The sequence below is a fragment of the Opisthocomus hoazin genome, chromosome 5 (assembly GCF_030867145.1).
Source record: "Opisthocomus hoazin isolate bOpiHoa1 chromosome 5, bOpiHoa1.hap1, whole genome shotgun sequence".
Taxonomy (NCBI): Eukaryota; Metazoa; Chordata; class Aves; order Opisthocomiformes; family Opisthocomidae; genus Opisthocomus; species Opisthocomus hoazin.
The window spans coordinates 2,856,454-2,882,128 of NC_134418.1; the positions used below are offsets into that span (position 1 = coordinate 2,856,454).

At 46.6% G+C, this 25,675-nt stretch overlaps 1 protein-coding gene across 1 annotated transcript in view; it reads right to left on the reverse strand.

Annotated features, from left to right (window-relative positions):
- Positions 1-25,675, reverse strand: part of ATRN (attractin) — a 187,386-nt gene that overhangs the window by 77,772 nt on the left and 83,939 nt on the right. Inside the window, exons 16-24 of the mRNA XM_075420254.1 lie at positions 25,327-25,543; positions 23,167-23,352; positions 20,155-20,388; positions 19,181-19,318; positions 11,827-11,920; positions 10,754-10,806; positions 9,044-9,138; positions 8,449-8,527; positions 7,890-8,047 (exon numbers count right to left, since the gene is read on the reverse strand). Coding sequence (XP_075276369.1) covers positions 7,890-8,047; positions 8,449-8,527; positions 9,044-9,138; positions 10,754-10,806; positions 11,827-11,920; positions 19,181-19,318; positions 20,155-20,388; positions 23,167-23,352; positions 25,327-25,543 — 1,254 coding nt within the window. The remainder of the gene's footprint in view (positions 1-7,889; positions 8,048-8,448; positions 8,528-9,043; positions 9,139-10,753; positions 10,807-11,826; positions 11,921-19,180; positions 19,319-20,154; positions 20,389-23,166; positions 23,353-25,326; positions 25,544-25,675) is intronic.

Here is a 25,675-nt window from a genome sequence, read left to right on the forward strand (position 1 = left end):
TCATAGAAGCAAAAAGAAAACCCCAAATCCCAGCTGGAGCTGCTGCACCGCACAGGCACAGCCCCAACACCGGCGTCAGCGGCAAGGTGACGCACGCACACGAGGGGCCAATCTTCTCCAGCAGCCCGGCAGCAGCAACGTCTCCCCGGCTTCATCACGCTTCTTATTTTCAACCCGCTCTCATTTCAAAAGGGGAAATGGAAACACGTTCCGTAGCTGCAGGAAGTTTAAGAGCAATGAGTAAAACCGTAGCAGTCAGTCCCCGAGATAAGGAAAGCAGTTTGCATCCCGGCCAGACCGCAACACGTCGCTTTAATTAATGAGTCAGCTCGCCCTGAAGGACGAAACCCAACTGCCAAGGCAGTGAAATAAGGGACGGCCACTTAGGAAAATATAGAAGAGAGGGAGTGCGGGAAAGGTTTGAGTAACAACTATTCCTGAGAAGAAGGGAGCATGGGATGAACGTTAAAGGAGCAGCCAGGAAAGGAGAGAGGTCGAGAAGTGAGACACACCATTTTTTACCACGGCTCTACTCTCAAGTAATAGTGAATTTCTTGAAGTAAGTAGTATCTACTAAACCTGTACTAAAACCATGTAAACTGTTATCTTACATTATAATAGAACTCCTATGGATACGGCAGTGCCTGCAAACATCTACGTGAATGGTCGCAAGACATAATTGACGCCTTCTAGAAGGATCTGTTTCAGGTATTAGGTTATCTATTGATTGGGCTTCTCACGTGACATCAGCAACGCACCACACGTAAGATCCATCACGACCAGCTTCAGGACCATTCTTTCCCCCTACACCCTCGTCCGACTTGCTCTTTTGTACCTCTGGTTCCTTTTTCAGGGCCATTTATTTGTTCAGTCCTGTCAACTTGCTCTTCACAGATGCATCTGGTAGGCTATTAATCACCATTTGGCCTCTTAATCGTATCACCCAAAGCCTTTGCACTTTTGGTTCCCTTAATTTTTGGGTTTCTTCAGGCTACCCCCCGGTGCAACAGGTAAATACAATTTATATACGTGAGCACACATGGCATGTGTCCTTTTTCTTGCGCTCGGAGAATCCATTAACGAGACGGTGTAAGTATATGGGGAATCATCTTAACATTGATGCACTTTGTTTTCCATTTAGTTATGGTGTGTTCACTAATCCCTATAATGGTGCAATTTAGTGAATGGTCACAGGACATAGTTTATTATTATTACACTTTCTCTGATTTATTACTTTCTCTGATTTTTCCAAACTAACACTAGCAACTTCCAGCTAAAATATTCACTCATTTTTTTCATATTCTGTCACAAATTTTATCCTTGTATTCTTAACACATCATCGGTACTAGAGTTACATTAATAAAATAGTCATCCAAATTTGTCCATCACGAACACATGCCCCCCCATGGCTCTGTTTTAAATCTTGTAGCGAACTCCAGTCAGGGATGGACTGCTAGGAAGTCTTTATCCCAAAAATCCATACCACGATTTATCTTCCATTTTATCTTGTACAAGATAAACTTCTACAGAGAACCAAGACTTTACAAAAAAAGAAAAAACAGGGAAAGCAAATAGGAAAGCGGTATGGAAAGGACAGGTAGGAACACGGATTGCAATTAAGGGCAATCAAGGGCAGCTCAGTCTACCATGGAAGATTGCACAAGAGCTGAAAGGATACCATGAGTTCTGGAGACAAATCACACTTTTTTACTGATTTTTCTCTAGTTTTTCCTCTATGGAACCATTACTTCTCACAAGACCATCTCCTACGCACAAGACCATCTCCTACTCATCAACTGCTCTGAAAAAAATTATCAGGACGCTGAGGAGGGTCCTCAAACCCTACAATGTTTCGGCATCCAGCGTGGAAAAGCTTTCACATGGCATCAAATCTGACAGCACTGTTACACCAGATGGAGAACGGACTGAACGTAAAGCCAAAAGCAGATCTATATGGTTACAGGCTTTTTGTGAAGCAGACGCGATGGCCCTCACAAGAGCAGACCTAGCAAATAGAGGCTAAGACGAGGAGATAGCAAGGTGGATTGAAAACTGGCTCCACGGTTGGGCCCAAGGGGTGGTGGCCAGTGGCATGAAGTCTAGTTGGAGGCCAGTAACTAGTGGTGTACCCCAGGCATCAACATTGGGTTTGATCCTATTTAACATCTTCATTAATGACCAGGAAGATACAGCAGAGTGTACCCCAGAAGTGTGCAGGCAACACCAAACTGGGAGGAGTGGCTGATACACTGCAGGGTCAAGCTGCCATCCAGAGGGACCTCATCAGGCTGGAGAAGTGGTGCAAGAGGAACCTCGTGAAGTTCAACAAGGAGAATTGCAAAGTCCTGCCCCTGGGGAGGAACAACCCCAGGCACCATCATTTGCTGGGGGCCACCGGGCTGGAAAGCAGGTTGGCAGGAAAGGACCTGGGGGTCCTGGTGGACACCAAGCTGACCACGAACCAGCAAGGTGCCCTTGAGGCAAAGGCGGCCAATGGTGTTTGCTTACCATGCAACAGCTGCATTAGACAAAGTCTTGCCAGCAGGTCGAGGGAAGTGATCCTTCCCTATCTACTCAGTACTGGAGACACCACACCTGGAGTACTGGGTCCAGTGCTCGGCTCCTCAGTACAAGAGAGACATGGAAAGACTGGAAAGAGACAAGCAAAGGGCCATGAAGATGATGTAGAAACTGGAGCACCTCACGTAGGAGGAAAGGCTGAGAGACAAGGGACTGCTCAGCCTGGAGAAAAGAAGGCTCTGGGGGTCTCATCAATGTCTGTAAATACCTGGAGGGAGGGCGCAAGGAGGACAGAGCCAGGCTCTTTCCAGTGGTGCCCAGTGACAGGACAAGGGGCCATGGACACAAAGTGAGACACAGGAGGGTCCCTCTGAACATCACGGCACTTACTGACTGCGAGGGTGACCAAGCACTGGCACAGGTTGCCCACAGAGGTTGTCGGTTGTCCATCCTTGGAGATCTTCAAAAGCTGCCTGGACATGATCTTGGGCTACTTGCTCCAGGTGGCCTGCTTTGAGCAGAAGGTTAGCCCAGACGACCTCCAGTGGTCCCTTCCAACCTCAACCACTCTGGGATTCTGTGAAGACGACAGCGCTGCTCGATAAATTTAGGAATGCAAAACGCAGCCTTGAGTCTCCAATGATTGCTAAAGGATGCAGAAGAAAACAAAAACCGGTTTTATCTCACTCAGACGTGCTCCTGGGTTGCTACGAGAGAGGAGGGAGGAACACTGTGTTGAACTACGATGAGATCTCCAGTGAAAAGGAGGGGCAGGTGGGCTTCCTGGAGCAGGATGACAAAGCCATAGCAAAGTAATGAAGAACTGCTACTGCAAACATGAGAAGGGACTAAGACATTCCACACCAACAGCTATTTGGAGATTGATGACAGAAAAGCACTAATTTGGGGGAAAAACATTTCTTAGCTATGAATCACAGAATGGTCGGGGTTGGCAGGGACCTCTGTGGTCACCCAGCCCAACCCCCTGCCCAAGCAGGGTCACCCACAGCAGGCTGCACAGCACCGCGGCCAGGCGGGGCTGGAATATCTCCAGAGAAGGAGACTCCACAGCCTCCCTGGGCAGCCTGGGCCAGGGCTCCGTCACCCTCAGAGTGAAGAAGTTCTTCCTCATCTTCAGCTGGAGCTTCCTCTGCTCCAGTTTGTGCCCGTTGCCCCTTGTCCTGTCACTGGGCACCACTGGAAAGAGTTTGAACTGAAGAGCGAGCTAACAGAAGTCGTAAGGACCACGTATTCATGGATGCGATATTGCTGCCAGACTTCTTCACAAAAAAGGTCTCTAAACCAGTACAAGCTGCTGCTGTTTTACACTTTGTTTTGGCAAGTAACAAGGGCATTAAGAAGAGCTGGTGATGCAAAATTACCTTGGATTGAGTGCACACAAGGAAATTAATATTAAATTAAGGATATAACGAGGTAAATGGTGTAAGAGAATCAAAGTTCACTCTTGTTAACTATGAGAAATTAAATAAGACAGTAAAATCAAGTGGACTAAGGAGATAAGCAATGGGAAAGCAGCCCTCTAAGTATTCCTCTCAGGTCAAAGATACAAAACTATCTGAAAGCTGTATCCTCAGAACTAACCTCAAAAAGGACATTAGGAACAATTAAAGAGTCTACTTCTTACGGAGAGGAAAGGATTCATTAGCAAGCAGCCAGCAAGCAGTACAGACAGAAAATAAGAACTGCCAAATGCCACGCTGTGCTAGACCTCGGCAACCGATAAACAAAATAGCAAGCGATGTGTCAGCCACACAAGTAAAGGAGGCCAGAAAAGGAGAGGGAAGAGGGTACGCTGGAAGGGTAGGCAGGAGATTAAAACCCATCAGCGGCATCCCTAAAACTAAATGAGTGTTTTCATTAAGGACAAGGACACTGAACACAGGTGCAAGGCAAAGCGGCTAATGGGAACAAGGTTATAAAAAGATCGAGGTGGAGAAAAAAGCCTGTCGTGTTTCCATGTGTTCGAAGCCAGTGAAAGCAGACAGCACGGATCCCAGCCCTCCACATGAAATGGCACACGAAATCGCGCCGCTGGCAGCAAGGCTGGGGAAGCAACCCACCAGCCGAGCGTGGCACTACGGAAAATTTCAAATTCGTATTTAGAGGAGGAGGGAGAATCTCCTTCCCCTCTACACTACCCTGGTGAGGCCCCATCTGGAGTCCTGTGTCCAGTTCTGGGCTCCCCACTTCAAGAAAGATGAGGAGCTACTGGAGAGAGTCCAGCGCAGGGCTACGAGGATGAGGAGGGGACTGGAACATCTCTCCTACGAGGAGAGGCTGAGGGAACTGGGCTTGTTCAGCCTGGAGAAGAGAAGGCTGCGAGGGGACCTAATAAATGCTTATAAATATCTGAAGGGTGGGTGTCAGGAGGATGGGGCCAAGCTCTTTCCAGTGGTGCCCAGCAGCAGGACAAGGGGCAATGGGCACAAACTGAGGCACAGGAAGTTCCAGCTGAAGATGAGGAATAACTTCTTCCCTCTGAGGGTGACGGAGCCCTGGCCCAGGCTGCCCAGGGAGGTTGTGGAGTCTCCTTCTCTGGAGATATTCCAGCCCCGCCTGGACACGGTGCTGTGCAGCCTGCTGTAGGTGACCCTGCTTCAGCAGGAGGGTTGGACTAGATGACCCACAGTGGTCCCTTCCAACCCCTCCTATTCTGTGATTCTGTGATTAATCTAGATATTCACGCTCCCAAGACCCCGAGAGCACGCAAAGTTTCAGGACAAGTTTTAAATAAAAGAACTGAAGAAGTAAATGAAAACAGCAACAGAGCTGACAACAGTAATCTGAGCTATGCCAGCCCACTATTTTCTGTTTGTAAAAATAATTAATTGTACAGACCTAGGCAGCACAGCTGAGCTAATCCAAATTTCATTATGGTTATCAACACACTGGAAACTCCTGGGAAAGATAAAGATGGTGAAGATTATTTCCAGAATCGCGGTGGTTAAAGAGGACAGAAGTTAGTTCAAGGATGGCATTTGGACAGACTTTGACTGCTATATTCATTAATGGCACAGACCAAAAAAGAACGTGTGCTGACACCACAATCTGCTGACAAAGTTGAAGGGGATCATCAACAAAAATACAGAAAAGAACCACACAGAAGAACAACTAGATGATCTTCAGGACTGGCAATACTATCCAGCAACAGCATCAGGATAACATTTTACCATGCTATTAGGGACTGCCAACGTTCGCCAGCATGACTGGGAGCTCATCAGCTGGAAACCAAGGATGTGAAAGAACAGGGTGTCTTAGTCCATATTAAAATGAGTAAGGGCTATGAATTGCTGCAGCCACGAGAATAAGCAAAGCAAAATACTGCCATGAAAAGGACCTAGAAAGGTCCATAAAGAAGCTAGAGCAGGCACCATACAAAGCAATGGTGAGACCTGATCTCCACGACCTTCCACACGGCTGACCAAAACTGTACGAGCGAGATTAATACAAGTGAGTGCACAGGAAAAACAAACGACGCAACTGAACCTGAATAACCTGCTTTGCAGGACAAGATGGGGAGGCTCTGTCTGGCTTAAACCACCAAACACTGAAGGCTGAGAGAGGATACGACCCATCCAAATTCATCCAGGGGGAAAGCGGAGACCCAGCTGCCAAGCAAGAAGCTGGAGGGGACATTTCAGCTCAGTGACAACAGGCACAGGAAAAGCTGGCAGAAATTCACCATAAGCGTGGGTAGGAGTAACACAGGAGAGCTTGAGGGACAGGAGACAGCACTGTTCCCAAACATCTACAAAGTCCTAACGCACAACTCCACATCAAGAAATAGCAAAGCAAGTAATTTAGGCTAGGTAGTAGTCCAGCACTGATTATACGGAAGCTAAACTATCAATGGACACATAACCTGTGAGTTAAAAAATAAAACCTGCATTTTTTCTGACTCCTGCGATTACCAATTTGATAAAACAGAAGCCTGAAGATTTAAATAAATGATTACACAACTTTCTGCACTGAAAGCAGCACCTCTTTTAAATTAAAACCGTGAGGCTCAGTACTCACTGCTTGGGTATCCAACGGCATAAAGGCTTTACTCTGCAGCTCTCGCAAACTCCTCCTTATCTAAAAACTAGGACTTCACAACGAACTAAGACTTCACCAGTTTGTAAAATATCATCTCCCCGTTGGAAAATTCTTACCAATATTGCAAGTGATATTTAGCAGAACCAAAACGCAGTCCACAGTCAGCCATTCACACCTAACAGTCTGCAAACAAGCCAACGTCTCCCCATTACTTAAAACCTACCGTCTTTACCAGAGGGTGACGCAGACATTTCACAAGTATCCCTAATATTTTTTAACAAGCTCAGGAAATACATTGAAAAGTATCACTAAATAGCTTAAGGACCTTTTTCCCAGGCGGACCTATTTCCTTGCTCAATACCATCATGTGCATTATCTTTGCTGGAATCAACCACTACGGCAAATTTGTGTGACTGGTATGGTTGAAACAGCCAGTAAATTAAGGTGAAGTTGTCATCTTTAACTAATAATTGGTTGAATAAGGGTGAAAATGGAAGAATTTGGGTTCCCACATTTGACCAAAGCTCTTAAAAAAGGCAGAACTCAGATATACAGAGCCTCATTTGAGATCTCTGTTCCAGACCTAGAAGTCCTTTTGCCCTTCCAAGGGCGCCCGTATCACTCTGAGTACATCACGGGTTGACACTTGACTTAGCAAGAAGGTGGCCAAGGTTCCTCTGCATTATCAGCAGCAGTTGCGGTGTCTCTGTGATTGCAGTCTGTGATCTATGAGTGTTTTCACGATCCACCGAGCTCCATCCACCGCTTCTTCAGCACCAGCTTGATCATCGCAGTCAGTCTGACACCGGAGGCAACGTGTTAACTGACTGCACCGAATGAAGGGAAAGAATGAGCTTCATCTTATTCTGCAGGTCCCACCCGTCTGGGGGGAGAAAGGGGGATGGCCCTCGAGCTGTGCCTCTGGAGAACCAGACTTTAAAAAGAGACACTAAGAACATTTCCACTGTTTCTCATTCCAGGCTTGGTTTTTTGGCGATACGAGTCTCTGTTTCCTTCAACATCCATACCTACACATTTCAAGTCAGAGACCTCGTCAGAACACAACCCTGTTAATAAGCAAGCACCCCGCTTTATTTCACAGCGTGTTTTCAGATCTCCTGGGCTGAGGCGACGTCAGAAGACGACGCATCTTTTTGCTCTTAATCAGGAACATCAAACCTTTGTCTGCTGCAGGATTATAGCGAGAGCTGGCTCAGCGTGGACAACGCGAAGCACGCCGAACCGCCACGTCGCTCGAGAGAAACAAAACAGTATTTTTAAATAATTACACACACTCTAACAGCTCCTACCTGTATTTTTATCGGCCAGGTGAAATTGCTGACGTAAACGAAGAAAGTGATGTTTGGATTGTTGCGGAAATCAAATTTCTCATTGGAGAAACTGTCCTTGTATTCCTTTATATTGGTTCTTGAAACAACTGGAATTTCCTCCCCAGCCTGCGTGCCAGCTGTTTTCAAATGTTAAAAAGGAGCAGGAAAAGATGTTTCAATGCACGTTTTAAGTGGCAAACAAAAAGGGCGAAGCCTCCTGAATTGTAATGTTACAAAATGAACTATTCATCTGAACATTACTCTTTTAAGCTGCATTGCATTATCAAAACCACCGTATGCCAAAATACTGCATTACTGAAAAATCAAATCTGCATCTTCGATGTTTCCAAAAGGCACTATTAAGATGGAAAAACATATTTCTTTTTAACATTTTACCTCTGGCCCCGTGCCCACCATTTAAGAAAACTGCATGACAAGTTCATAGGTTTGAAAAAAAGTTTCCCTAACTAAATTTGCATTTGTCAGAAACCGGTAACCGAAACAAGCTACCAAGCAACTCAGAGCATGCTCATTTTACCTGCAAAACTTGTGGACCAAGTAATGTTGAGGTTGAAGTTTTTAGATGCGTTGATAAACATGTCCAGGTCTCTGTTTTGCTTGGGAAGGGTGGAAAAAAAGAAAATCCATTTTTAGGATAACAATTTGACTGTACTGTTTCCTAGCAAATCTGCACTGAAAAAAAAAAGTCTTGCAATTTGTTATTTACATGAAGCAAATACATCAACTAAAAACCTATTTACATTTTCTGAAAGCAGAAATGTAATAAGAAATAATAAAGAATAAAACAAGTCACATGCACTGAATATAAGAGGAAGAATTGAGACACAAGGTACAGGGTGAACAACAAGCAAAACTAGTAGCTCCAAGGTTGTTCTAAGAACTGTGAAGAATGAACCGTGGCTCCTTATGAAACTCTCCTGTGAAGATAGGAAACTGCACGGCCAAGCCAAGGTCAAAAAGTTCTGGTTGCTTTGTGGAACTGGACACACACACCTCATCATGAAACTACATCTGGAGACCGGCAGAACTGTAACAATTCATCGCCTCCGTGGCCAAGAGATGACAAACACAAACCCAAAGGATGAAGTTTACAAGGAAAGCAGAAAATTTACCTCTTCGGGTGTTGCTACGAAGTTGATCGCCGTGTAATAGCGGTCATCCTCTTGAGAAAGGCTGAAGGTGAACTGATAGTCAATGAGCAGAGTATCTGTAAGGAATGCACAGAGACAGTTATCCCACGTCTTGAAATGAAACAAACTTCTGCAAAGCAAGACATGATGTCGCCGAAGGGCTTCCTGCACTGAGAGCATGACTGGGAGTCACCACGCTGTTACGAATGACTCCAATCTACGCATGATCCCCCCCAAAAGGGACAAAACCCTCTCTTTGAGTCTGGTGGGGAAAAAAATTCTGCTTACATCTTCCATGCAATAGCCTCCAACCTTAATCTAAAGGACTGTTCACACCTATACACTGTAAAGAACATGTCAAGACATTTACTTTTTCCATAGGGCAACACCTCTATATAATTAATTAATTAATTAGATGTGTAATCCCCACCTGGGAGGGGACTAAGTTCCACACATGGTAAGTTTCTGTACATCAGTAGACTGTACAGGGAGGATTTCTACAGAGCAGCTACTTCTTAATGGACCCAGCTGCCACCTTACTCCGGGTCACATCACGGCCAGGCACACCAGGACCAGTTTTTGGCCTACTTGTCTGCCCTCCTGTGCTCGTATCTGCCTAGGGCTGGGCTACCACCTCTGTTATTCCACAGTGCCCAGCCAGTTTTGGGGATACATCCACCAGTCTCAGCATTCTTTCATTAAAACACAGTATTATGACTCGTACGTATTGCCAGACCCATACAGAGATATTCCAAGCAGTAATAAATATGAAACTATACAGCAGTGCTCTTTCTTATCGCCTCCTGAAGGCCCCTTGTTGGGTAGACAGGAGCTAGACAACCTGCTGATGTCTACCCACAACTATCAAGCACTAAGACACGAATTTTCCAGGAAGAAAACCAAGTGACACTGAACCCGTACAGCACGAGGTTGTTCCTGGAAGAGTCCTAAAGTTCGGTCTTTCTCCCCGTGTTGCCCACTTCCCCAGCCTGGCAGCAATGCATTAGGGCATCCTCGCAAAGAGACTGTCAGGAGAAGCCATCAGCGCCCTGGTTTGCCTACGGCAGCAGAATCCACGTTCGCTAATTAAAGCACGTTGATCATTTCTGTATTGCGCAAAAATACTATTTGAGAGCTGCATCTCGATGCAATTTGAGATTACATCCACCCATGGCTGCCAGGGAGCTGATTGCTGATATTTGCAAATAGAAGCTGGAGGGTTTCCACTAAGTCATCTGAATCTTGGCAGAGCATCTTCTCGAATCGCACGGGGACCCAACTGTTCATTTCAGAGCAAACGTGGAGATTTGGAAACCTCACCCATTCTAACATGAAACAGAATGTTTCAGTACTTTGCACTTCCAGAAATTCTAGAGACATGCTTTGGCTTTGACTTATTAGGTATACAATTTAGAGTATTCTGCAGAAGACCTGATTTCATTTCTAAGTCCTGTGAAAAAGTTTGCTCTGAAAGATCCAATCATCACCCAGACCTTATCAAGAAATGTATTTTCGTTGTCTTTAAACAATACTGTAGTGAAAACTGAAGTTTTTTAAAACTATTTTTTCATCCTTCCCTTAATCCCCTGGTATTTTAAACAGATGCTGAGGAAACTAAAACTAGTTGTAAATAAGGTATTTTAAGCTTCAAACACATTTTTTATCTCCAAACAAAATCCCAAGAGTACTTACAGTAACATGTTCCTTTAAGTGGATTTCCCTGATATCTATTTTCGACTTCACACCTAAAAGGAATACATATTTTTTAATAAATGGATTTTTTTTCCCCCCAGTTCTATTTATTCCCAGTCACTAAAAATCCGAAACACCACCTGTGCTGATAACGGTACACAATTAAAAATAAAAGATGAATGTCTGAGCTATACTGGGCTGATGGAGAAATTCCACAGTCCCTGCAAGTCAAACCAGTATGCAGTAAAAATGAAATATAAAATTCTGCGTATTAACCTTTGCAGCCACTTGGAATGTATTTATAAGCTCTTTACAATGCATGGAACTGGATTACTACAGTCAAAACCTGAAGCTTCTACTGGCGTTTAAAGTCTTGTAAAGGTTTACTCAGGCGAGCAACGCTTTAAAAATAAACCTGGCAATGAAACTATTTGGAATGAAATTATTTCCACTAACATTACGCTAAAAGCATTTCTGTTACGTTACACAGAAACCTCCAGCAAATTAGTCGCTCTGAAACTGCTCCATTAAAATGCTTGAATGTCAAAGCCTTATTTCAGATATATTTACACTCGCCCAGCACAGCATCAGAGCGTACAGACAGTAAAAATCTACCGATTAAAAAGAAACTATAGAGGGAGAAAGCAAAGAAGAAACTATAGAGGGAGAAAGCAAAGAAGAAACGATAGAGGGAGAAAGCAGAAAGAAACGATAGAGGGAGAAAGCAGAAAGAAACGATAGAGGGAGAAAGCAGAAAGAAACGATAGAGGGAGAAAGCAAAGCGGTATGGATAGTTTTGGGGGTGGGGGTATTATTTTTTTTCACCCCATCCCTTCTGCATGCCATTCCCAGTGGAAATGTTCTTAAAAATGGAAATCTCCGGAAATCTTGTTGCTCCTGTTATCCCCCCTCCCCGGGGAAGCATGGCTGGCTGCATCGCCAACGAAGTTAGTCAACTGTTGGCAGGAGGAGATGAGCAGAGACATCAAACACACTCATTACGAAATGTCGGGGTTCCACGCTGCTACGTGCCCGGCCTTGGGATTTCAAATCGCCCAGTGAAATGAACTCACAGTTGACACTCGTCTCCTTTTATTCCCTTGGTAGTGCAGAAGCATTTCCCTGTATTCGTGTTGCAGACGGACGCGTGGCCGTTGCACTTGCAAGCTGTTGAACAGAGAGGGGAAAAGATGCAATGTTGAATGAACCAAGAGAAACAGATTTGATAGCAATTAAGCTCCTTAGTTGCCAAACTGCGATACATCAGCAATTCAAGCACATATGAAAACCCTGGTCGGCAGTCTGGTTTCTCCGTGATACAGAAGGCAGCCAAAAACAGAACCGGGCGTCAAAATGGAGTGAGTGCGGGCTCCAGGACTGGTGTTTTGTATGAAATCATGCTCAGACTGTGCTTTTTAGCCTCAAAAATGTATTCAACTTCCTCTCTTGTTGTTAGATAGCACTAGGAATATGGTAACTGGGAGGAAAAAGGCCCCTCTGCCCTAGTGAGGCCCCATCTGCAGTACTGGGTCCAGTTCTGGGCTCCCCAGTTCAAGCAAGATGAGGAGCTACTGGAGAGAGTCCAGCGGAGGGCTACGAGGATGAGGAGGGGACTGGAGCATCTCTCCTACGAGGAGAGGCTGAGGGAGCTGGGCTTGTTCAGCCTGGAGAAGGCTGAGAGGGGACCTTAGAAATGCCCATAAATATCTGCAGGGTGGGGGTCAGGAGGACGGGGCCAGACTCTTTCCAGTGGTGCCCAGTGACAGGACAAGGGGCAACGGGCACAAACTGAAGCAGAGGAAGCTCCAGCTGAAGATGAGGAAGAACTTCTTCCCTCTGAGGGTGACGGAGCCCTGGCCCAGGCTGCTCGAGGAGGCTGTGGAGTCTCCTTCTCTGGAGATATTCAAGACCCGCCTGGCCGCGGTGCTGTGCAGCCTGCTCTGGGTGACCCTGCTTGGGCAGGGGGTTGGACTGGGTGACCCACAGAGGTCTCTTCCAACCCCTGCCATGCTGGGATTCTGTAATATCTGGAATAGTTTGGGGCTTGCTAACACATTTCACTCGAAATCAAAACTCTTGAGGGAAGACTATTTTCTGCAAATAAAGCAAACCTCGTGGTGCTTTTAGGTCTTTTCCTAGAAATAAAGAGGCCTTTGAGAAGATACCATCATTATCAACAACGTCAGTGTATCTGCAGTGTGAAGCGGCTGGCGCTAAGAACACGATGTCCATGCTGTAAGCAGTCTGGGGCACATGCCCCAGTGTATTTCAGAAGAGCTTTGGCCTCCTCTCACGAGGTGAATGACCCCGAGTCGGGGTCGAAGGAAATCGGGCATGTCCCGGACTGCACCAGGCTCGTGGCATGCCCGAAATCGAGCAGCTCATCTACTCTGAGCCTGCTTGAGATGCAAACCGAGGTGTGACAGCGGGGAAGTAAGGGAGATTTGCTTCGAAAGAATGCTCCTGCTTCAAATTAAAATGCTAATGTTGACACACTTTGGGACCTTTATTCATAAAGCAGTAGAGGAGGTACATGCAAAAAAAAAAAAAAAAAATCCAAACCAAAACAACAACAGCAAAACCAACCCACGCAGTAATCTTTGGTACAGTGTTCACTATACCTAGAAGAACGGATATAATAACTTGTCCCGGCAGGTAGGTAGGTGCCTTTTAGAAGTTGTTCTACCAATGAACTAGAAGACACATTCACCTGGAGCTGCACAAGGCAGACCGTCCAACGCAAGAAGGGAAAAAGCACCCAAAGAGAAGATCCCTCTTTTACGGTCCCTGAGCTTGCTGGAAATCGTATGCTCTCAAGGCTGATGCCTCCTCGTTAAGAAGACACATGCCTTCTCATTAAGCGGACGTGCCACTTCATGTACCAGCAGATTCTTAGACACGAAGTCCCCATCCTGAACATCCTTGCCAACCCTGCACCTTATTTTACGCATCCTTTTGATGTCTTCTTTATATTGGCATGTAATGGAAGCTATATTCTATCAGGGAGACTTAATTGTGCTTCTCAGATGTGGATGAGTGGTTTCCTAGCAGCAACACGGAACAAAATATGAAGAAGCATAAAGGCCTATTGTGGGAACAAGTAGCCTGAATGAAGATTTGACAAAATAATTGAATTCTGTGAAGCAAACACACTTCTCATTAGTGGCGCTTTAAAAAAAATAATTCTGAATACTACTGAGAACGTCTTGTACTTCCTTCCTTACGCTTTGCAACAGGTAAGCAAAGTGAAATTTGATCAATATTCAGTACTATCACATATAAAAATCAGGAGAAATTTCAAATTTCATGTTGTTTAGATGCAGATCCCAGTATCTTGAGCACTAACTCTTCCTCATCCTGCCACAAAAACACTGAACACTCCAATAACTCTATGTAAAACAGAGTCTATTTTATCATCCATCTTCCTACGAGCCCCGTAACTAGAGAGGATTCACTGAAGGACTGGAATACACACAAAGAAGAGAAATTTTCTCATGGCTTTCCAGACCATCCCAAGTTTGGAAACAAACCGTTGACAGAATGCACTAGAGACGCTCACTGGAGTCTGAAATTTCCCTCCAGAGTCTGATGCTAGAGCAGAAAGGCAAAATTCCTGGAAATGGCTTTTTGACCGTGAAGCACGGTAACAGTCTTGATGCTGAACCACCTTAAAGTGAGTCTCTTTCCACCTTCTTCACAAACCACGGCTCACAGACACATTCAGAGGTGGTCACAGGGATCGCTGCTCCTCTTCCTGTGTTTCCCATGGTCCAGCATCCCAACGCAACAGCATCACCCACCTGCCTGACACCGTTCTTCCACTCCACACGCTCTGGCCGTCCTCCAAGGCCCCTGAGCAGCCCTGGGAGCAGGGAGCAGGCAGGACCACGGCCCCAGCAGCTCATCGTGGGCCACCAGCAAACGCTCCACGGAGCCGTTCGGAAGCGCTGCCGCAGCGGCAATCTGATTTCAGGCATAATAACGCCTTCCGCTCTCTTGCAAATAACTGTCTTATCTACCGCTAGCATATTTTCATGTGAAACTTTAATCAGAAAATTCAAATAAATCCTGAATGCAGAGAAAGCACCTTGCAGCTATTTTTACATTGGACGTGCTGCTTCTCCTGCCCTTCCCGATGAACATTTCTCTACGTTGGATGCTTCCTAAAAGCAGCGGCCGAGGAGCGATTTACCCACCGTTCAGTTATTATCTGGCCAGCTCTGTGAACACCAAGGCTGATCTGCAAACGATTCTTTCAGAGTAATAACCGCAGTCTGTCAAAATTTTTTTCAGCACAAGCGGTATGGCTGTGTTCACCTGCCCTGGTGGCACAGAGCAGTAGGAAAAGGCACCTTACTCCATCTGCTCTTCCGACTCCTCCCTGGCTTCTAATATACACTTACAAATATCTGCAGGGTGGGTGTCAGGAGGACGGGGCCAGACTCTTTCCAGTGGTGCCCAGCGACAGGACAAGGGGCAATGGGCACAAACTGAAGCAGAGGAAGCTCCAGCTGAACAGGAGGAAGAACTTCTTCCCTCTGAGGGTGACGGAGCCCTGGCCCAGGCTGCCCAGGGAGGCTGTGGAGTCTCCTTCTCTGGAGATATTCCAGACCCGCCTGGACAAGGTCCTCTACAGCCTACTGTAGGTGACCCTGCTTCGGCAGGAGGGTTGGACTGGGTGACCCACAGAGGTCCCTTCCAACCCCAACCATTCTGTGATTCTGAACTGCTGTAATCGATGGTCTAGCTGGACCTGTCAATGCAAGACGAAAGACATGCTCGGACTCAGGTGTCAAGAGCCAAAGAGTTAACAAATGGAGCAATTAGCTGGTGCTTATCTTATCAGACAGAAGCAAGGGGGGACAGCCCATCACTGTAAACCAAGTGCTGTGGGGCGCGGTGGAGGCTGCACAGCCAGAGATTGCTTTGGATAAAGACCAGATGGCCCCTGGAAGCACATGCCAAGATGCCCACTCCATAGGCGTGTCAAACTGCTGAGTCCCGCTTCTGACACACGACATTCCATGCCAAGAGCCAATCCATGCACAATAATAGTCCAGATAGCAAACTTCAAATATATAAAAACTGGCACTTGAAGACTCTCTTTGGGAGGAGGAGCCAAGCGAGAACTTCACCTGAAGGACGGGTCAACGGGCCTGAACCTCTCTTCCCCCTCAAGAAGGGACGCCTTTTTGAGTCACCTCTCTGTGTCAGACGTATCCCCAGGAACACACTGTTAACTAAAGCACTAAACCATTGCCTTGAGCTCAACTTTTGTAGACAGTGCATTTATCAACAGCAATCCCGAATCTGTGATACCTGTCGCTTGAATAAATTCCCTATTCTTTCAACTTTGTGAAACTGTTTCAGTGAAAGTCCTGGGAGAGGCTCTGACAGGCAAGTTGAATCTGACAAGTGGCTCCACACTTCACCCTTTAGACATAAACCGTTGGCCAAGTCTGGGACTGGGAGTTGATCCAGCCACACCCAGACTCCTCTCTGAGAGAGAGTTTAGAACACAAGGGGGTCTTCTCTGAACCTCGTGACTCAACAGCAGGGCTTCCCTTTCCCCACTTATCAGACTCCTTTACCCCTTTTAACACGACAACCCCATCGCTGCCGCTTCCAGCTCTGCCTGTTTGCCAGGCTGCCGCTACCCCAACAGCGTCACTCCGGCTCCCGACGGTTCAGCAGAACGGAAAACACCAAACCCTTCACGCTTTCTCCAGCACCGGATATTTGCCGTTTGAGGAGCTTTACGGTGCCCACGCTGCTGGGGCCGACGGGCTAACGCCGCAGGTCTGCGCGTCGAAGCACGAGGACTCACGCCAGGCACGAAGCGCGCAAACGCGCGGACGCTTGCGCATCAGGGTGGAGCACACAGCATTGCACATTATAGCAGAAAAAGAGTGGAGTCAGCGCGTCTTGAACGGGAACGGAAGGAGGGACCGTGGCTCGGAGGAGGGAAAAAGCAGGAGTTGGCTCTGTTGCCCATCAGCCAATCCCTCATGTGAGGAAATCTCCTCTGGAAATCGTCTTAACGAGCAAAAATTACTAATGGCCAGCAGTCGCTCTGGCTGCATCAGGCAGGATGATTTCCTCTCGCTTTCCCTCTTCTGATCCACCTCGGTCCTTCTGCCCAGCCTCCTGCTTCCCTCACTCCTTCCCCTTCACAGCAAATGGCATTAAATCACAGCAAATTAAAAACTGGGGCCCAAAGCACTTGAGAGCAAAGCACTTCTGACATGAGCTACTGGTTCCATCAGATAACAAATGCTGCTCCACAGGCTCTCAACACATTTTCTAATTTCTTTTTGAGGAATCTGGATGGTTTTAGTCTATCATTCATTATCTCAACAACAAACTATTTTCGGACAACCCTCATGCGACAGAGTCCCGAGTAACTTCTTCTCAATTTCCACACGCGTAGAAAAGCAACAAATATCAAAAGGCACGTTATGATCCAATGATTAAAGCCGAACGCTCAGAGTAGATTTATGCATTTTCGCTGACCAACTCGGTCTCAGTTTATTCATTCCTGCATTTCAAATTATCTTCACAGGAAATAAGTTGAAAAATATCAGCGGTATTTAATCTCGCAGATAATGTTCTGAAATACAGTGTCAGCGACGCAGCCTTTCCTTTGTGCCCGTGCCGTTGTGCTGTCTGTCGTAATATCAAATCCCATCTACTGCAACGCCTTTTCCCTAAGTAAGGCAGCCTTGACCGAGCCTGTGATCCTTTCACACCTTCCCTCAGATCAGTCCGCTGGGACGTTCTTCTTCACAGCCTCAAACTTCACCTACTCGCTCTTGCTTTAGGAAACGGGACGTTCATGCTCCAGCTGCTGACTCGAGGGAGGTTCTCCTTCCCCTCTACACTGCCGTAGTGAGGCCCCATCTGGAGTCCTGTGTCCAGCTCTGGGCTCCCCACTTCAAGAAAGATGAGGAGCTACTGGAGAGAGTCCAGCGGAGGGCTACGAGGATGAGGAGGGGACTGGAGCATCTCCCCTACGAGGAGAGGCTGAGGGAGCTGGGCTTGTTCAGCCTGGAGAAGAGAAGGCTGAGAGGGGACCTTCGAAATGCCTCTAAATATCTGCAGGGTGGGGGTCAGGAGGATGGGGCCAGACTCTTTCCAGTGGTGCCCAGCAACAGGACAACGGGCAACGGGCACAAACTGAAGCAGAGGAAGCTCCAGCTGAAGATGAGGAAGAACTTCTTCCCTCTGAGGGTGACAGAGCCCTGGCCCAGGCTGCCCAGGGAGGCTGTGGAGTCTCCTTCTCTGGAGATATTCCAGCCCCGCCTGGCCGCGGTGCTGTGCAGCCTGCTGTGGGTGACCCTGCTTGGGCAGGGGGTTGGGTTGGGTGATCCACAGAGGTCCCTGCCAACCCCAACCATTCTGTGATTCTGTCACTCTCATCTTCGTCCAAAAGGTTGATGCTACTTCCAGCAAACATACTAAATGAATTTCCACGTATTTTCTACTGGATTGTCTCCACGCTTACAAGGAGCAACTCAAAGTCTTCAATCACCTTCACTTCTTTCTTCCGGGATGCCTGCAAACCAGCCACACCTACTTCATGGAAGTACTGATACCACTCTGACACTGAAAAACGTCCTTTCTGTTCTACCTTCTCCATCGCTGTATCTAATCGTGTCACTCCACCTAACTATGCGCCATTAAAGCTCTGCGGAGCAAGAAGCACCTTTCCTTACACCTGCAGATCACCTATCACAGCTGGATTCTGGTTTACAACTGGTCTCCCCACACTACACAACAAAATTTGCAGTAATCCAGAATAATGCTGCAAGGGTCAAGGCCAAAACTTCAAAGCTTACACATCCATTTCTCAGTATTACCTGTATTGGTCCTTCCGGAAAGATATTTTTCCCAGTTTGTTAACTGGATCTCGCACAACCAAAAAAAGTTCTTTGTGCCAAAAAGTCCCAAAGCACCTTATCTACATAAAATGCAATTTTAATTGTGATCAGCTAATCCTCATCTGAAATCCAGCCAACTCCTCAAAGCAATATGGCCAGCCTTTTGTGAAGCAGACGATTATAACAATAAATGCACAACACATTTACCAAATGTAATACAAGGTGGAATTTACGTAAATAGAAATTTCTTCAAGACATTGGGATCACCACTGTTTCTTATCAAAACACTAGAACGAACCCATTTTTCACTGTGGTCATTTAGAGTGTACAAAGGAGGGTAAAAAAATCATCTTGTGCAATGAGAGGCAAAGAATTTCATGAAGTAGTTTCCCTATCTTTGATTTGAAGAAACAAGGATTGTTCCTTGCTTGCAGGAAAGAAAAAATGTGTTATTGGGATACAATTTCAGTTAAGATAGCAGAGGAACGAGTAAAGAGCGAGACACATCAAAAGACTTCAGCACAGGAAGACTTCAGGCATCACTTACGCTGACAGGTTCCTCCATTGGTAGGATCACCGTAGTAGCCCGAGATACAAGTTTCACAGTGCTTGCCAGTCGTCAGGTTTTCGCACTTCTCACAGATGCTCTCGTTTACACACTTACTGTGCCCATTACACTGGCAGACTGGAGAAAACAGAAAAGGATGAGTATCTGTGCTCAGACACAGCACCTCACAAGTCTCTGTTCTGCAGAGGCTGAATGAAACCATTTCATGCACCTTCCAAAGAGGTTCTTGCAGCCTTGCCAGCGATACACGGACTCAAAGAGAGGTGTTCACTGAAAACCTTAAACTTTGAAGCAACACACAGCAAACTGAACTCCAAAACATTACGCGCAATTTGGACAGACAGGACTGGAATCATAGAACCATAGAATGGTTTGGGTTGGAAGGGACCTTGAAGATCACCTGGTTCCAGCCCCCCTGCCATGAGCAGGGACATCTTCCACTAGAGCAGGTTGCTCAGAGCTCCGTCCAACCTGGCCTTGAAGCAGCTGGCAGGACAGATTTACACGAAGGAATGGGGAAGAAAGGGTTTAGCAGCAGGCCAAGTAATTCTATTCGACACCCATGGTGTCAAAATCATTATCTCAGCATGACCCTGAGAACTACCACCAGTTAAATCAACCTTCAGAGAAAGAATTGCCTTTCTTTCAAACAACCCTAAACCGAATAAACAAACAGACGTTAAAAACTTGGTAAACATTTGTAGGGAAAGGAAAAACTTCACTAGAGTGACGCATAGTTGAGTGTTCATGCAGTAAATCTCTGCAGCTCGCCTCCAGAAACCCGCACAACTCCTTCCACCTTCAAATGTGTCATTTCTTGCTTGTCTTCCAAGCTCTTTTCCTCCCCCCGTTAACAGGAGGGAACCCAGACATCCCTACAGTCCTAAACAGCCTCTCCCTTTGCATTTAACTGCTGCGACCCTGAAATGTTTGAACAGAGGTGGCTCGTTTACCTGGACACTGAATAAAGGACCAGTTATAGCTGTTCTCCACAGGGCACATGCTGACATTCAGGGTGGGCTCCAAGCCGTGTTTCCCCGGTGCGGCGGGGGTTGGCATCTTGACCGGACCTCTGTAGGAACCCTCGATGCACTTCCCCTTGCCCGTGTTGCTCGGATCGGTGCACCAGCCGCAGCCGGGCTGCTCCAAACAGTGAGCACACGTGCAGTAGCCTGAACAGTTTTCGGCTAGAAAAAAAAACCAAACATCAAATTGTGAAATAAATCACTGCCCCAAAATACAGGTGACGACAAACACAGAGACCCTTGTATGTCTTTTGTGACCTTGGGGATTTAGCCCACCAAATCTGTAAATATTTATTGTGATATTCACAGTCATATGTACACATAAATTCACAGAATCACAGAATCACAGAATAGTAGGGGTTGGCAGGGACCTCTGTGGGTCACCCAGCCCAACCCCCTGCCAAAGCAGGGTCACCCAGAGCAGGCTGCACAGCACCGCGTCCAGGCGGGTCTGGAATATCTCCAGAGAAGGAGACTCCACAGCCTCCCTGGGCAGCCCGGGCCAGGGCTCCGTTACCCTCAGAGGGAAGAAGTTCTTCCTCATGTTTAGACGGAACTTCCTGTGCCTCAGTTTGTGCCCGTTGCCCCTTGTCCTGTCGCTGGGCACCACTGGAAAGAGTCTGGCCCCGTCCTCCTGACCCCCACCCTGCAGATATTTATAAGCATTTATTAGGTCCCCTCTCAGCGTTCTCTTCTCCAGGATGAACAAGCCCAGCTCCCTCAGCCTCTCCTCGTAGGGGAGATGTCCCAGTCCCCTCACCATCCTCGTAGCCCTCCGCTGGACTCTCTCCAGTAGCTCTTCATCTTTCTTGAACTGGGGAGCCCAGCACTGGACACAGGACTCCAGATGAGGCCTCACTAGGGCAGAGCAGAGGGGAAGGAGAACCTCCCTCGTCCCGCTGCCCACACTCTTCTTGATGCACCCCAAGATCCCATTGGCCTTCTTGGCAGCCAGGGCACACTGCTGGCTCATGGTCACCCTGTCGTCCACCAGGACGCCCAGGTCCCTCTCCGCAGAGCTGCTCTCCAGCAGGTCCGCCCCAGCCTGTCCTGGTGCCTGGGGTTGTTCCTCCCCAGGTGCAGGACCCTGCCCTTGCCCTTGTTGAACCTCATCAGGTTCCCCTCTGCCCAGCTTTCCAGCCTATCCAGGTCACGCTGAATGGCAGCACAGCCTTCTGGTGTATCTACCACACCTCCCAGTTTGGTGTCATCAGCAAACTTGCTGAGGGTACATTCCTTCCTACTGGCATCTTGATTCTAGAATCTAAGTATTAACAGAAAGGTTGAATTAATCGGCGAGTGAGTTACGAAACAACGCAACGCACAAGTAAAGTTTCGCTAAACATTAAACACCCCCCACTAAAACCAGGGGTTAACGTTCCCAACTCCAACTCATCTCCAATTGATTTCCACCTTGATTTACAAAAGATCTCCAGTTGATTTACAACGGATCAGATTATAAAATGAGCCATTCGGAAGCAAAGGCTAAAACCCAGTTTGTTTACTTGCTTTGAGTCTCTTCTTACCACATGTTTTAGTATCACACGCCACTATTTCAAGTATTTATCCGAGCTAAAACAGAACAGAATTTGTCTTCTTTGGATGCTCAGAGTGCCACACACAGATCCCCTGGGCCCAGTAATCCACTAAATCAGGGAAAAAACATCGCTGCCCTTTAACTGTTTCTTTCTCAAATGGGATTGTATTTCATGGGTCACAAACTCTTAATATCCAGGAATTTTTCTACTTCTTTCCCAGTATCATCTTAAAAAATATGTACTAAATTCTTGGTGTGCCAAAATGAGCAGACTTTCTCCCTTGATGTTTTAATTGATAATATTTGCCTTAAAAAAAAAAAAAAGAAAAAAAAAGAAAAAAAAAAAGTAGTAGAAAAACATTTTTTTTCCATTATTTCCTCTTACTCATTTCCTGCCTGGTGCTTCCTCCAACTTTTGACTTCTGGCAATGCGGCAAGTTCACATTCTCACATTTGACAGTTACCTGAAATCTATTTTATCCATCTCTTATTTCACAACACTGAGCTACCCTGCTTATCCTCATCACCTTCCACAAGCTCCTGGAGCAACTGCAGCAGCTCAGAGTGCCCACCCTCCCTCCTGGGGAACACAGGCACTCCTCTCCCTCTGCCACTCCGAGAGCCCTGGCTTTCCTGACTCCCCTGCTCAGGCTCTGCTCTTAAAGAATTCAACGTACATAAAAATTATTTATAAAACCGTTTTGGCCACTTTTTAAACTTCTAGACTATTTCACCCCAGTTTGAAAACAAAACGCAATATTCCAAAGCACCGTAAATCTTCTGCAGTTTGCTCACATCTATCTGAAAGGGGAAAAAAATTAATCATTTATTTTAAATAAGTTAGAAATTCCTACTGTGGGCTATATACAGACAATAATTCAGAATAAAACAGTCCTGTAAATACTAATTGGGATTTGATACAGATAATCTAATATTAAAATACATGGCTCCATATGATTGAAAGAGATACAGAAGAGATACAACAAGAAGTTAATCTCATGAAGATATGTAACAATTAATTTGAAGGGTAGGAAGAATGAAACAAGTACTGCTGCATCTGAAAAAAAAGCAGAGAGTTCATCATCTCACTTGAAAGCCTTTGCTATCCATTTAGTTTCACCAGTAATTCCCACAGCCAGGACCGAACTCTGCTTAACGCTCCACACGATGCAGGACGGAGCCCCACACACCAAGCTCCCGGCGTCGGGTGCTTCTTATTTTTGAAAATCCCCCGCGCAGTACGACCAACGTGCAGAGTCTGATGACTTGGGGGGCTGGACTAGCTGACCCACAGAGGTCCCTTCCAACCCCGACCATTCTGTGATTCTGTGACTTCTGCCACCCAACGTCCACAACGACAAGGCTCCAGCCCACCCGCCGAAGACGCAGAAGCGATTACTCACGGGGACAACTGCTCATGGTGTACCACTCCATGCACTGCCCGTAGGGGAAGGAGGCCACGTAAGCGTTCGAGTCCACGCACTGCTTCATGTTGCTGCACCACATGCACTCGGAGCTGCCGCTGGTGCACTCCCCGCAGACGGTGCGCAGGGCGCAGGGCGTGCGGCACTGCTTGGCGCTGTGGTTCGCTGCGGGAGGGAGGACCACAGTCAGCTTTCTTCCGGAAAGAAAGAGGTAACGAGCCCCGAGATAGAAAGACAGAAGATAAAAAGCCCTGTCTATCGTTCAGGCTGAAAAAGGGTTCAGTCTCACAGACCTCAAAGACTTCGTTTGTGGTGTGGTGTTGCTGGATGGAGCTGGAGGTATCGTATACCATGGTGAATATGAGAAATGCAGCAAGTACTGTAAAATCATAGAATTATAGAATCATAGGATCATTCAGGTTGGAAAAGACCTCTAAGATCAGCAAGTCCAACCGTCAACCCATCACAACCATGTCTACTAAACCATGTCCCGAAGTGCCAGGTCTACGTGATTTTGAACCCCTCCAGGGATGGGGACTGCACCACTGCCCAGCCCGGTCCAATGCCTGACCATTCTTTCAGGAAAGAAATTATTCCTAATATCTAATCTAAACCTCCCCTGATACAACTTGAGGCCATCGCCTCTCGTCCTGTCGCTGGTTACTTGGGAGAAGAGACCAACCCCAACCTCGCTACACCCTCCTTTCAGGTACTTGTAGAGAGTGAGAAGGTCTCCCCTCAGCCTCCTCTTCTCCAGACTGAACAGCCCCAGCTCCCTCAGCCGCTCCTCATCAGACTTGTTCTCCAGACCCCTCCCCAGCCTCGCTGCCCTTCTCTGGACACGCTCCAGTCCCTCAATGTCCTTCTTGGAGTGAGGGGCCCAAAGCTGAACACAGCACTTGAGGTGTGGCCTCACAAATGAATTCTCTTCTTATGCATCCTTCACAAGTGTCAATGCTTTTTAAGGTATTCACCTTAAAAGCAATTTAAATAGTGTTATGAACGTGGTCTTTATCTCTCTGCAGGTCTGTTGACGTGTTCCTTAACCGAAGTGTTGGGAAGAAAGCCCACGTTTTACGTGAGCACGCTGGAACGTGTTTTAAGTTATTTGATCAGTTCCACACATAACGTTGAGTACTGAAAGCAGAACTCACTCAGGAGGTTCTGGTGTGAGCCAAGGCTTTATCATCTGTTTCAAGTGACTGTTCTCAGCTCATAAAAAACAAGTTAAAGCTTAAACCAATTCAAAGTGCGGCAAGTCAGAGTATACAAAATTTTGAGTTCGGGTTCTACATTCACGATCTGTACCCTGCACGTCCACAAAGGCTGATTGAAAGTGGTGTAGCTTACTCTGAAATTTTTATGTCATCAGCCAACTCTCTTAAAACAAAGAGGCACTAATTGGTATTCAGAAATAATCAGCTATAATGAAGAGTTAACAGGCCAAGCCATTTGAAAAGATATGCAGTTCCAACAAAGCTAGGAGAGTTTTCCCAAAAGCAAATAGCTTCTTTTTCAAAGTTCTTATATCTCCAAAGTGTCTTGCCCAATTAATTTCAAACTTTGATAAAATCCTCCTCTGGCTACGCAGCAATTGAGGGGAGAAAGGGGAGTTCAATAGCAAAGCAGCTTTTATTATTTTTATTTTTTTTTAAGCAGGAGACTGCTCCACACCTTAATTAACCTAAATGTCACATTCAGGTATGCAATTTAGAGAAAAATAATTAAGCTGTAGTGTACTTCAAGCATTCTACAGTTAACAGCATACATAGAGTCATAGAATGGTTTGGGTTGGAAGCGACCTTAAAGCTCATCTGGTTCCAACCCCCCTGCCATGGGCAGGCACATCTTCCACCAGACCAGGTTGCTCAGAGCTCCATCCAACCTGGCCTTGAACCCTGCCAGCGAGGGGGCAGCCACAGCTTCTCTGGGCAACCTGACATGTAGAGATTTTTTTTAAATCTCCCATTCCTGCATGAAATACCTACTCAAGACACTTTTTCAGAACCATTTTTTCTTTGGCAAAGTCACGACGCGGCTCGTTTCTAATGTAATGACTGGGATCCTCTTTACTCTCTAGGAAACACAAACACTTCTTAGCCACCCGCTCCCCACGAGACACCCAAGTCAGGCAGTTACCCGGCCTCTCGCAGACGCTGCCGTTGACTTCGTTGATACACGTTGCTGCCTTCAGTCCTTGCAGGAAAGGCTCGGCTAAATAACCACAGAATCCAGCATCGCTTGGCTCGTCGGGAAGCCACTGGAGCAGGGTGTTGGTGAAGGGAGACATGTCTTCCCAGCACCAATAGGACACGTTGATTTTCCTCAGTCCAACCCACGGAGTCAAAGTTTTGGGCTAGAAATAACGGAAAATGGTAGATTTAATACCCAGGTTTATTACCTTAGGTATTAAAAGAAAATACACATAGAATCATAGAAAGTTTTGGGTTGGAAGGGACCCCTAGAGGTCATCTAGTCCAACCCCCCC